Source organism: Carcharodon carcharias, chromosome 28 (genome assembly GCF_017639515.1).
Source record: "Carcharodon carcharias isolate sCarCar2 chromosome 28, sCarCar2.pri, whole genome shotgun sequence".
NCBI classification, from domain to species: Eukaryota; Metazoa; Chordata; class Chondrichthyes; order Lamniformes; family Lamnidae; genus Carcharodon; species Carcharodon carcharias.
The window spans coordinates 21,524,290-21,538,601 of NC_054494.1; the positions used below are offsets into that span (position 1 = coordinate 21,524,290).

Genomic DNA, 14,312 nt, shown 5'->3' on the forward strand with positions numbered 1-14,312 from the left:
GGGGAGGGGGCGGGGCTACTGCGCCAGGACCCCGTCGCCCGTGACGACCGCCTGAATCAATCAACACCCCCCCCAACATCAAAAATAACAATGATTATTCTTCTCTTTTTTTTAAACGCTGATGTGCGTGCTGAGTGAAAATATTTTATTTGCTTCATCTTGTATTCAGATGAAGGCAGTGCCCTAGTCAGCTAAAGTCCCAACATCTGTTCTTTGCCTACACTGTTGGCTCCTTTGTCCCTTGTACAAGGTCATATTGGTCAAATCTCAAGCACATGGGGGGCAAACAGTAATACCCCACGCTTAAGGAACAGCTTGTGACATTCACCTCACATGCAGTTGCCCAGAGATTTCTTGTAGGCATGTCAAATAGAAAAAGACTTACATTGATATAGCACTTTTCACAGCCACAGAAGTCTCAAAGTGCTTTACAGCCAATTCAAGTGCTTTTGAAGTGTAACCACTGTTGAAATGAAGGAAGTGCAGACAGCAAACTCCCACCAACAGCAATGTGAATATTCACATGAATAACGTGATGAGTCCAAAAATCAAGTCTGACGCTCAGATTGTCTGGTCGTTAAGTCCTGGAGTGACACTTTAACCCGGAGCCTTGCAATTCAGAGGCGAAAATTCTACCCACTGGACCAAATTGATTTCTAGTTGGAATCCAATACAGTACAGTAATCCAACATTATTTTTTTTCTGCAGGAATGAGATTCCATACTTGTAAAATTATTTTTCCACTGTCCAAGAGGTTGTACATTAGTAATTAATACTTAAAATACTTCTAAAAACTTACTGCAATTAGTGATCTCTGTGCAGATTCCATCGGCGAAAACAGCAATACACTGCCTTATAGAAAACCAGGATATCACTGAAAGCATTTAACTCCACTTATGCAGACATCAGAAGGTGCTGTCAGTTTTATCCTGTAATTAAAATAAGCACTGACAGCCTCCTTGTTATAAGCACAGCAAAGTATGAAACACACTTCAGAGACACAACCCCTACACCAGTTACATATCTGTGACATGTATCAGGAATTCTTTTGCGTTTAGTGGATAAATCTAGAATACTCTTCTATTACTAAATTATGGGGACATTTTTTCTATAAGGCCATTCCCACTACAGATATTGAATTTGAGATGACAAACTCTTTTTACGTTGGATCAGTTAAGTGAAAGCAGTCAACTCATTAATTAGATCAAGATGCAAATCTGCCAGAGTTGAACACTGTGCCACCCAATCCTTTATTGTTAAAACATAAACATAGATCCATATGTGTAACAGATCTGTGTCACTCACTTGGATCACAATTCTCATTCCTGATTATTTCCTGGATGTTAATGTCCTAAATTGGTTCCCAATCCAGCAATGTTTCACTTTTAAAATTCTTACTCTTGTGTTCAAATACCTCCATGTTCTTCCCCCTTCTCCAGCCCTGCAGCCCCCAGAGAGCGTTGTGTTCTTCCATTCTTTTGTACCTTCCCAATTTCCACACCCCACCATTGACAGCTGGACCTTCAGCTGTCAAGGCCCCAAATTCTAGAATTTCTTCCATAAACCACTCCACCTCCCTCTCCTCCTTTAAGATGCTCCTTAAACCTAACTCTTTGATCAAGCTTTTACTCATTTGTCCCAACATTACGTGTAGCTTGGTGTCAAATTTTGTCTGATAATACTTCTGTGCAAGAGTCTTGGAGCATGTCACCATTTTAAAGACAATATAAATGCAGTTGTTGAAATAGACCATAACTGGTCATCACAGACCAACACTTTTGCCTTCCCTCCCCACATTATCCCCTCCAGGCACCATCCTGAGCAATGGTACTGTGGGTACTTTCTTCCTCTCTCTCTGCAACACTACATGGAAATTGCTATTTCTGATTTGAATCTCAACAATCAATGTAGGTAGGCCACTTTGACTGTGTGCTCTGATTTTCCAACAGGTCACTGACAGCAAGTAGTGGTAGGAACATTGGCTAATTTTCTACTCCAGCGCATTGGGACTAAATCAGTATTTTACACAATGCTACATCACCTTAAAATTGGCTCAGTTTTTCTGAAAATAAAAATTCCGTGTGAGTTCCTGATCAGTTTTGTTCTTGATCTCAAAAATGCAACCAACAGAATGGAAAAGATTCCTACTAACTGGAATCTAGATCAACACATAATAGATGATGGGAATTTCTTTGGTTTAATACAGAAGGCTTCCAATCACATATCCAGGCACTAGCACTGACAAATTCAAGTCAGGCATTTTTTTCAAAAAGTTACCCTGAAAATGTATGGACTGGGACCTAAATATATTTGCCGTTTCTATAGAAGCAGGATTTGAGATATTTATCTCCACAAATGTAACTGTCCAAAATAATTGCATGAGTGAAGTAAAAGGGCAGCATGAGGGAGTGAGAAATAGAGGGCAGAGTTTTCCATGCTTGTGGCAGTGGATGTGATAGGTGGCGTGTGCTGACAATATGGCACGATTGGTTTCATGATGGCAGGAAGGCAGGTCGCAATCTTCCGCTCAGCCCGCTAACGGTGGGCTGCGTTTCCCACCGACAGTTGTCGGGGAGCTCATTGTAATACATCAGCATTTCATTAAAAGGCCATCCCACCAGGCTCTTGGACCCCTGCCGGGTTGTCTGTCCACAGCGGGAAAGCATGTCGACGTGTTTCACAACAGCAACACAGCCAACATGCACTTAGTGGCCTTCACTTTTGGGGAACTGGGGTGAGTGAACAGCAGCGTTCTCCACAGCTCTCCACAGCCGCCTGTTGCTTTGCAGGCTTCAGGGGTGCCGGGGTGGGGTGGGGTGGGGTGTGTATGTGGGGGGGGGGGGGGGGGGGGGGTGCCTAGGTGAAGTGCTGCCCAGCCTTGGAGGCGACTGTTGCTGTTGTAAGGGGAGGGCAGGAAGACAACTGCTGCCCAGCCTCGGAGGTGACTGTCACTGTTTTCAGTGCAACTTCTACCCTGGCATTGGATCCCATGCACAAGAAATTGAGGTGGGGGGGCAAGGGAGGTGAGGGAAGTGGACCATGTCTATATTAATTGTTGTAGGCTGCACTCCCTTTTCAGTTATTTAAAAAACCTTTTATTAATGATTTGTTTGCACTTCAGTCCCACGCTCCTGATCTACGGGCACCCGGTGCGGAGGGGGGCTGGGAAGGAGGAGGACCTCCTCATGATCCTGCTCCTGGGATTGGCCAAGTTGGCCATTAACAGGTCCAGGCAGCAGGCGATCAAGGGGGTTGTCCCACCTGACTGCTTGCCCCTCTTCCGCAGCTATGCTCGCGGCCGGTGTCCCTGGAGAGGGAGCACGCGGTGTCTGCCAGCACCCTCGAGGCCTTCCATGCCCGGTGGGCAGCACAGGGGCTGGGGTGCTTTATCACATTTTGATTTGATGTTTGTAAGTTTTCTTTAAACTTTGTCTTTGGCTTTACAGCTAACCTAACTTAGGGGCTGTGTTTACTTTATCCTTCATTTTGCTAATTTATTTTATTAGGTTGGCTTTAAAACAGCTAATTCTTCTTAACATTCCGAACCATGCCTCTAGGTCTTAGTGCTCCCCAGACATCCACAGTGGAGGTGGAGGCAGCCTGCTGACTGCTACGCCCTGTCTGTGATGACTTTGGCAGATGTCCTCTGGAGGGCTGAGATTTGAAGGGCCCTGCCTGCTTTCGGGGTCCTGCCAAGTGGCAGAGGCACCGTCCTCAGCCTGTGGAGCTGGAGCTGCTAAGGTCACAAGAAAAGGGGATTCGGATGGGCCGGTCACTCCCAGAGTCACCTGGATGGATGGGCCAGCAGTGTGACCTTGCTGATCTTCTTCCTTATGGGTGCCCGTGGGCCCCTGGCTGACTCCTTGAGGGGAAGGGGTAACTGGAGTGAGACCGAGCTGTCCCACACCCCTCTCATGTATACACTGTTGTAGGCCAACTAGGGCGTCAGCGATGGAATTGAGCCCAAGCAGCAATGCTGGACTAAGTTCTTGGACCAAGGTCTCCATGGCGGCCGCCATCCTACCAGTGATGCCCTTGGTGTGTTGGCATGCTGACGCTATCACCTCACCTTACCTGAAGGTTCCTCTATCGTGCCTTACAATCTGAGGAGTGCAGTGGACATCCCTTCCTGGTGTTCCCGAGCTTGCCTTTGCAGCGCCAGAAACTGTGACATGACCAGGTCCAGAGGCTTGTCATCTGACTTAGACTTAGCAAATTTCTGACCTCCAGCAATCCTCCGAATGCCGGGGGCCTGCGAAGTCCCTGTCGCTGCCTGCTGTGGATCACAGTGAGATGTGTTCACCAGATTGTGATCCCATGTCTATTCTTAAGCTAGGCCTACCGAGCTGTGTGTCTCTGCACTGGTGGAGGGTGTGGGTGAGCGCTGTGACGGAGCTTCAAGGGGGTGCCTTTAGATTACCCTTCAAAGGTTTCTTCGGAGCTTGATTGGAGGCGGCCGCCTTTTAAACACAGCGGCTGACGTGATGGAATGGCAGGAGGGCGAATGAGAGCTCGCCCGCTATGGAAAAGATATCTTTCCCAGGAATGCACAAATAATGTGGCGGGTTTGGGATGATACCATGTGAAAACCTACCATTGCTGTCAGCAGGTTGGACAGCATTTTGCCCACCCGCTACCACCCTTACTGCAAATTTGGGAAAATTCTGCCCAGAGTGAGGCTGTAAAGTGTATGAGAGTAAATTGGTGAATGGATGAGTTACTAAGTGAAAGACTGAACAGGAAATTGACCAAGAATGAAAGCATTTGAGTGAAGCATGTGAATCAAGGTGTATAGTTGAACACAGTGACTAAGTGCAGTAGGATGTTCAGTTATTGACTCAAAACTCAAATCAGAAAAAACATAGTTCTCAGCAATCATAATCAAGGAAATGGACAGCAGTCTCTGACTCAGTACTCATCTCCTCACTCATGCTCCTGTAGTCATGAATGATTTGAGAGATGACAAAGCTCCTATCTAAAGAACCCCAAGTGCCACATGACTATTCAGATGATCATTGTCGGCTGTCCCTCAAATCAAGGATGACATCTACTCAGGGTCATAGGTTTCTGTCATGGATCTTTATGTAACTGAGCAAGCCAATTTTTGACCTGCAGATCTTTGAGCCCATGGGACAGGAGGTCCCATGAGGTAGTGGGATCCAGAGTGCAGGATTTACTTCCTGTTCTTTCCTTCTCTGCCATCACTCTGCCTCATCATTGACAAAATGATACTTGAAACATGATACAGTTTGAAGGACAACTGTTGTCATTCTGAGCGATTGCTAGCAATCTCCTGATATTAAGATCAATGTTGCTGTGCTTCAGAAAGAGCCTCAGAGTGTCTTTGAAGTGCTTTCCTTATCCTCCCCAGAATGTTGGCCATTTGAGTTAAGAGAGAACAGGACCAAGCGGAAAAGATATATTTCAGCCATGTAGACACAATGACCAGTCCATTGAAGTTGATTTTGCAGTTTTGTCCAAAGATAAGCACTTGCATTTGTTTGTCGGTCCTTCCATTGAATCCAGAGGATGTGGATTCAGATAATAAATAAACATTCAACACTGCTGCAGCAAGAAATGATTATTTGATGTGTCATACTCCTCACACACAGAAGTAATATTTGTGTTTCAAGATTTTCACAATCATTCAATGTTATTTCCTCATGCCATCAACTGCTGATCATTTTTAACATTTTTGTTACCCAATACAAATGTTTTTGTTTGTATATATTATGGAGATAATATTTGGTATCGTCTCGTAAAATATCGACACTCCAAACTGTTTTAAATGTGGGCACTTATGTAACCAAACATGGTAGCCAATTTGCACACAATATCACCCAAAGCGAGATAAATAGCAGTTCATCTGGAGTTGAAGGAAGTTCAGTGGGTTCAGCTGCAAGAACAATCCACTCTTTTCTGAATAGTACCAAAAGGATCTTTTCCAGACACCATAGCAGATCAACGGGGCATTGGTTTAATGTCTCAACCAAAAAGCAGCATCTCTGGATCTACTTCGGCGCTACACTGAAATGTCATATGGGATAATGGAGTCGAATTGAAACTACAACTTTCTAACTCAAAAGGTAAAAGTGTTCTAAAATGAGCCAAGCTGACTCATAATGACTAAAACGTATTGCATCTTTTGTAGATACTCTTCTCACAAAGGAAATTTCCTTTTAAAAACATATAAATTACAATAACAAATTAAAAAGAAAAACAAGTGAATCTAAATTTAGGATTTGGCAAATATATAAGAGAAATAACAAAGAATTCAAGTAGAGCAACACCATCAAGGCATAAAATCTCATTTATCATTATGGTAAAAGGAAAAATTGAGCCAAACAACATATCCAGCTAGATTTTCTGCCCATTAGCTGAATGGGCGGATGACGTATTCATCATGTAGAATTGCAACCAGATGCTGAAGAGCCAAGAGCAAGTTCCATTCCTAACCATCATCACATACTTGAACTTAATTATCAGCAGTATTCTGCCAGCTCTCAGTCTAGTTAAGACAGGGGACAGAAGTGGAAGAGAGACAACACAAAAACATTGATAATCAGTATCGAACAAATTTATTCAGGAGTTGTACACAAAAACATTTTGGAATTCATACTGGATGCCATCAACAAAAGGCACCATTATAAAGATGGAATTACACTGAGCTAAAGCACAGAAATCTGCAAAACGTTACTGTTTTACTTAGTTTACTTTATTAATTTTAATAGGACAAACAATACAAATGTAAACATTAAATACCTCTGATCTGAACTCATTAAATAACATTAATACTGAACAGCATTTAAACCCAAAAGAAAACAGCCCATTAACAGTTCTTTTAATTTAGTGTTTCATTTTAGATATATACCTATATTTTTATAAGAAGAAATAATTGGGCGCTTGTGAAAATAACGTGCTGATGGTTTGTTTCTTTTCTAATTTTGTTGTTGGTTTGCATCAAACACTTGTGTATTGCACAGTCATACACAAAGATTCAAGGCCATCTAAATTTCGGGATTTTTGACATTGAATGTTTATTCTAAAAACCTACAATCTTATACAGCATAAGGCTATTTTAGAACCATACAAGAAGGACACCTTTCCACTCTGCCTCAAATAACTGGCCATGTCCTCGAAGTACAAGGATCAGATTCACTCAGAACAGCTGGTATGTGCAGCTTCTGCTTTACAAAAATATGAGTGGCTTTTATTCTCATGCACTGGCTTGTTTTCTTTGCCTCAAAACCTCTCAGGTTTGTTTATCCCATCTTTCCAAGGTCGCCTCCACAATGGTTAAATTAATTAATTTTTCAAACAATTGGTACAATATCACCAGATGTGAAAAATGACAAAAGTGTGAAATGTGACGATGCCACATTTAGGGCATGAAGGGAGTGGGGGGTGAGAGAGTTGAGAAGAGGTATTGAAAGTGGTACAAAGCACAAGAAGTCACCCAAACCCAAGTATTAAAAATGGTAATACAATGTTGATCATTTTGGAATAATTAATATAATTTTCAAGCTTTCCCATTTTGAGTTTTATAGTCATTAACAACTCTAATTTTCCTTGGCAAATATTACTAGGCTTTGCTCTTCAAGAGCATCAATGTGTCAGCTGGCAGGATGTTGATATACCATTATAACTATCTTCCAATAAAATTTGTGAGACAAGGAAACTAGTTTACTCTTGCCTTTTCTAGTTGCACTGATACTAGAGAAAGAAAACTCACATGGCAATATGGTCCCCCATTACACTCCTTAAGATAAAGTTTTATTAAGCTGCCCTCTCACTGGAAATGGCTGATGTTATGTATTGCTATGGATTCAAGCACTCCCCCCAACCCAATGGGAGGATAGCCATGAGAAACTAATCAGAATTACCCCATGCCTTAAGCACCTTAAACATCCAACTCAAGATGATCATTGGAAACAGGTTATCAGCTCACCATCCTGATAAAGAGAATGGCACATCATGCAAGAGAGAAGGGAAAAATATTTGGAGTGATAAAACTGATACTGTAACAATATCAGAATGCCAGCAAACTAATGAATAGCACACACATTTCAAAGCTCATCACAACCTCCAAGGATATGCACAGTACGACAATAAATTTAAATGGTCACACAATTCCCAGGTAACATACCACTATCCTTCATGGCAATTTTTTATTGTAAAACAACAGGAAGCAGATAATATGTATAAAGGCCCTGTTTTCTATGTCTGTTTGGTTCCTGTGACATTAACTTTAGTTGCATTACATGAGGAAACTGCAAGGGGGGGGCGGGGTAAACTCAGTGGTTCTACACAAAAATCAGCCACTAATAAATAATTCTAAAGAAGGATAAATAAGCATGGAGTGAGAAATAAGCTTCTCTCGGGTACCCCCTTTTGCAAACTTGTTGGAGCTATTGGGCAGTGAACTGGACCACATTTCCTGGTCTCTTGCAATGCAACTGTTGCGTTATCAGGCAAATGCATGTTTTTAATACTTATATTTACAGCATAAAAGTTAATAAAACAGTTAACATTCATCAATTACCACCCAGCAACATTGGGTACATCTGCAAGTTGGCAGGGTTTCACTCATGCACTGTACAAGATGGAACAGATTGCTTTAGTTGTTCACAATCTAACCTAATTTACTGCCATTTCACAAAGGGACGGATGTTGCATCAGCCAGCCTGATGTGATATGGAAATGACAGTAAGTTAAATTTTTGTTAAATAAGTAATCTAATGGCAGAACAAGCAGGAACAACACAGGCCAAGACACCTACAAACTTCTCAAAAGTGGCACTGGGTTACTGTCTGCAACTGTGCATGAGGGTGAAATTAAACTGCAGAAAAGAGGTAGTATTAAACATGCAATGTTGCAATGTCATTCAAGAACTATAGAAAAACACCGTTTTGCAACAAATGGGAAGAAAAAGATTTTAATACAATGCCACAGAGACTTTCATTTCTCAATTTAAATAGGAAACAGGAGCAACTGACCCAGGAAGACCAGGGAAATAACATTCAATATCAAAAATATTTAGCAGGGTTCGTGGATGATTACAGATAATTTTTGTTAGTCTAGCCATGTGATAACACAACCAGTTATTAAGAATTTGCCTTATAAAGTCTGCTGCCATCAATAATTTTAAAGTTTTAAGTTTCCAGTGCATGCAAAATCACTCTCATTGGTAAAGGTCATTTCATCATTCTAAAGCTAAGATTCTGTAAAGTCTGCTAGAAAGGCTTCTAATACATACAATTCAGGGAATGACCATTAAAGCTGAGCAGAATTTGAATTTTGCATCATTAGGCATCTTTCAACAGGAACGGAATGTAAACAATTATTGACACAACTGGTTGTGAGCATGGTACAGTCACCTCATTCAGATCCAGTGCTTCAGGTGGCTTCTTTATACAGAAGATTCATACAATCAATCACACATGCAGTGAAATGCTTTGCTTTTCGGTTTAATAACTAGACAATTGACTTATGCTACAGACAAAAACAGCCAAATCTGAATGTGTTGAGGTTGTTTAGTGCAATGACAACACATTACCATGCGAGACACCAACATTAAACCAGGGAGTGATACAATTTCAGTGACAATTTGGAGAATGAATATTTGATTTGCAACACACTTTGAGCAGCAAACTAAAATTGGTAGGTATTGCCCCAATGTCAATTAACATTGAATTTAGTCATTACCCACTGCATGAAGATATAAATTAGAATACTTCAAACTAATTGTGATATTTCAATTGCTGATCTAAGTGAGTTGAATAAAACACTTCAAGGATCTGCAGTGCCAATGATGAGCAGATCCTAAAAATAAAGATTGTTTAATTGGCCATTTGTATTGCTGATGCCATCTATTTTCTAACAATATAATTATCAGCATCAAGAGACATACACGTGCTTCAAAAAAATTTCTAAAAGTGATAAAAGAACCCAACAAATACATCAAGCCTCAGCTTTTTCTTATGTTTTAACTTGTAAACTCAATAGCAAGAAACCTTCACATATTTGTCCAAATTATTTGACAAATAAACTATGAGTAAATATTTGCATTGAAATATAGTGGAACTCTGCTTGTTATATCATCTAGTCAAATTGATTTATAATATGCTAATAATGGCTAATTGAAGAAAACTAAAACTGTTGTTGGTTTTTTTTGACACAGCTGTTAAAATATGTTCATTTTTAGAACAGTAATGTATGCCTGTTGCCTTATTACCACAAAGTTCTGCTTCATGAAAACTAACAAACCCAGGCAAAATAAACTAAAGCCTGCAAGTCAACATGTAAAAAGTGCTTATGATAGGTCACTAAAGTATAAGTGCCATCACAACACCACCTACATTACAGGAAGGATTCTACCCACTTGCAATGAATTCTGTATAGTAAACTATCCAACAGGATCAATGCTAAATGCCATCTAAAGGTTGATAAGAACTACCAAATGGTTTTCGAAATTGTGCCTAATTATGTTTTAGATAATTCAAATAGATATTAATTGCAAATAGTGTATTCTAATAAACTCTACATAATTGTAAACAAATTACAAGTGGTTCTTTGAGTTTTTTTGCTTATGAATGCATTATGAGGGCTAATTTCCAAAAATCACATTACACTGTTAATACTGCATGAAAGATTTGAGGTGTGTAATGAGATGAAGTGAAGTCATAGTTAACCACCGAACATCTCAAAACAAAAACGGCTAAGACTAGTATTAGATATATCCCCAAAGGTGCAGTATTGGAAAACATATTTTTATTGCTTCAAGAACAGATACTTTGGGTAATTTTTGGTTAAACACCCATGTGGTATTCAGGGGAATATTGATGATGCGGTATAACAAAGATGCTTTCCATCGGCTTTTTAAGGTCTTATTTTCAGATTTCCCATAAGTTTTCGCAGTGTTTCCTTAAACAAGCGTGAAACCACACTTCCCTGAAATAAAACCTCATGAAAAACACTGCAAAAAACAGGTTTATTTTAAGCAAGCATTCTTAAAAACCTGCCACTTAGAAAAACGCTTTCAAAGCTCTCAGATGTTCTGAACAATCCCAGTGTCTCATTGGCTTTTAAAAAAAGTATTAATTTTTCTCTTGAGGATAACAAAACTTATTTTAAATTTAGCAGCGTTAATTTGTGTGGGAATCCTACTGCTTTATCATCACCGCTACCGAGACTGGCTGCCTAAAGGCCCATCAGGTACAGGTATGCTCCTGGGAGAAATGCCCAAATGTTCAAAACATGCACACTGTATAAGGCCACCAACTGGAGTAAGGTTTCCCAAATTAAGACAGTTTGACTCATCTGGGGAAAAAAGAGCACATTTCCAACTTGGTGGACTAATCAAGAACCAACCAAACCACCAATTGCATATCAAAGTCTCCTTCCCCTTCATGTTTGCACCTGGCTTGACACAAGCCTTTGTACTAATCTTGGGTATAAAACAAACTATTGTTCAATTAATAATTTCTTTGTCCAACAAACAACTCATTAGTGTGGATGGCTATTTATCCAATTAATGCTTTCAATAACCTTGGTCTAGAAAGTGGCCAACTATATTCATTTGGTACAGGGCCGTTGACATTGCATTCAAAGAATGAAAACATTGGGAACCAAATCCGTGCTCTTCGGCTTTGCTGATATGCTCGAGTATTGGCTAGTGTGTGGTAATACAAAAAGAGTCTTGTGGTGATATAAAATGCAATGAAGACATCAATTGAATAATGTTCATGTGCAGCAAGGATAAAGAAGATCCCGAACAGATTCAACACCCAAGACAAGGTGTGCAAGAAGTTCCAGCTTCTTGGTGTATCTAATTGAGAGTTTAAGAAGAGGAAACATTAGGAGTTATGTTTAATTTTCCATTTCAGCCCAGTTACCAACGCCAGTAACCATAAGATGAAAGCAAATATATCAAGTACAATATTGATCTTGAGCAATCACTTTAGAGCCTGTCATACATTATAATCTGCTTAATTTAGAAAATTCTCCAGATTAAACTTTACCTCCTCCTCCTCTTTCAGGTACCAGGCCCTAAGAGGGCATTGGTGACCATGGGCTTCCATTGGATTGATCCACAATGATGCTTGGCAAAGTACTGCAGTGGTTTGCCGTTGCCTTCTGCAGTATGGCTGACCAGGAAACTCTCCGCTCTTACCGCCAAACATCAGGTGTATTGGAAGGATTTACAGGCTGATAATCAACCTGTATTATAAAATTATAAATGCACCCTCCATGGCCCTAAGATAGGGACGCTACCACTGTGCCACGAGGCCTCCCAAACTTTGTCTAGACACAGAATCAGACAGCCCAAAGATTCAGCCCATTGTATCTGTATCGGCTCTTTGAAAGAGCTATCCAATCTGTCCCACTCCTTTGCCCTGCAAATTTTTCCCTTTTGAATATCTATCCAATTTCCTTTTGAAAGCGGTATTGAATCAACCTAGCTGCCAATCTAACCAAAATATATTTGTTCTTTCCACAGGTCCAGGATTTTCTGTAGAAAGAACAAATGAATCAACATTTTAGATGAGGACCTTTCAGAACATTTCGACAAAGGATCTGCATCTGCTACATGAACTTCACTACTCTCTATAGTAGCTGCCTGACCTGTTGAGTGCCTCTAGCATTTTCTGTTTGGTTTCAGATTACTAGCTTCATGAAGACCCATGGCAGAAGCTCATTACCCTGAGTAGGCATCATCCATGAATCGAAAAACAAGCATCAGCAGTTTTTTAATTTTTCTTTACCACTAGAGGGCATTCTTGTTTCAGAGCTCCTATAGCACAATGTTAAAAACCTTGCTTATCTATTGCTGCACAGACACGCTAATATGGTGAAAAAGATCAGGGGACAAAAGAGTTAAATTTTGCACTGATAGATTTATACAGTCAAAAGAAAAATGATTTTTAAAATCACTTCATAGTATTCATTAGGTTTCCTGAGGATGTTAGTCACTTCTGACATGAAATAGGAATAAATACTAGTTACAGGGCATATACATTTATACTGCAACTTCAAATCACTGCACTTTCCACTCTACAAAATCTAGAATCAGATCCTGATCTGACACCAGGGGGTAGAGACATGAGACTATGTTCCCCAATGTCATGAAGCTATTAATGTATATACAATTATTGGAGATTTTTTTAAAATAGAGGTTTAGCCTGTGGCTATGTCTTAATTGGATTAAAGCCAGCTAGTCTGGGTGCTTTGATGTATAGTACTTTTGAGATGTGAACAGTAAGGTAGAGTGCATTTGCATTTTGTTGAATAGAGTATTCAAGAAGGGGAGTGAAATCTGGCACCTAGCTAGCAGAGACCAAGCAATGTTTATACTACTAATAAAATTGGTACTATGAAAGACGTTTTATTGCTAGAAGAGGTGGAGTTCAAAGGTACTGGTGATACAATGAGAATTTACATTCAATGAGATGTGCTGGGAATAACAGAGGGCAGTTTAGTGTGTGCAGAGCAGAGGCATGTAACATCAAAGCCTGTAAACCTACAACTGTCTGCAAAGAAACCAAAGTGAAAGGAGCCCTATTTTGAATTTGTAAGGTGAAAATGCTTTGCCTGGTCTCTGCTTAAAGTCTATGGGTTGTTGTTGCCTTAGTGGAGATTAATTTGGGAATTTGTTAAAAAGTTATGATAGCAGTAATGCGTAGTCATGTGTATATGTTTAACTTGTGTAAATCAATAAATGTCTCATGTAGTTTGATATAAAAACCTCTCGAGAACTGGTGGTCTTATTCCTGAATTTAGAATTGCATCTCAAACATGCCACTTGAAAATATAGGTTATGAGAGTTATTTAAAGTTTCCCTCTGGGATTTTAAATAACTCAGCTTTTAACAACTGCTGTGTCATAACACCCAGGCTCAACACTACTTGGGTTTGGCATGACACAAAATACAATTTCAGTACAGTGTCACTCTTGAGTTTCAAAATGTGTTCATTACATGTCGCTCCACCACCGCACCAACCCCCCCCCCACAACCTACATTCTATGCCGTTGATTTCATTATTGGGCACCGAGTAGAATAGGTTCCTAATGGGATACCGTCCATTTTGTGGTCCCAAGCTAAATTTTTACCCCTTCATGCTTTTCTACAAACAAATTGATGTTTGACAGTTTAAAGATTAATGGTGACTTCATGAAACTGCACAGGTTCAATAAAATAATTTTAAGTTTGAAGAAAATAAACTTAATTACGTGACAATTTCATAAAATGACATAGAATTTATAACACAGAAACAAGTCATTTCAGCACAACTGGTTTATGCTCCATGAGCCTC

General features: G+C 40.1%; 1 protein-coding gene across 4 annotated transcripts in view; it reads right to left on the reverse strand.

Annotated features, from left to right (window-relative positions):
- Positions 1-6,561: 6,561 nt before the first annotated feature.
- samd8 (sterile alpha motif domain containing 8) overlaps positions 6,562-14,312 on the reverse strand; it is a 46,074-nt gene continuing 38,323 nt past the window's right edge. For all 4 annotated transcript variants that reach the window (XM_041176354.1, XM_041176355.1, XM_041176357.1 and 1 more), the window contains one exon: positions 6,562-11,827. In XM_041176354.1, the coding sequence (XP_041032288.1) occupies positions 11,523-11,827 (305 nt within the window). In that variant the 3' untranslated portion in view covers positions 6,562-11,522. The remainder of the gene's footprint in view (positions 11,828-14,312) is intronic.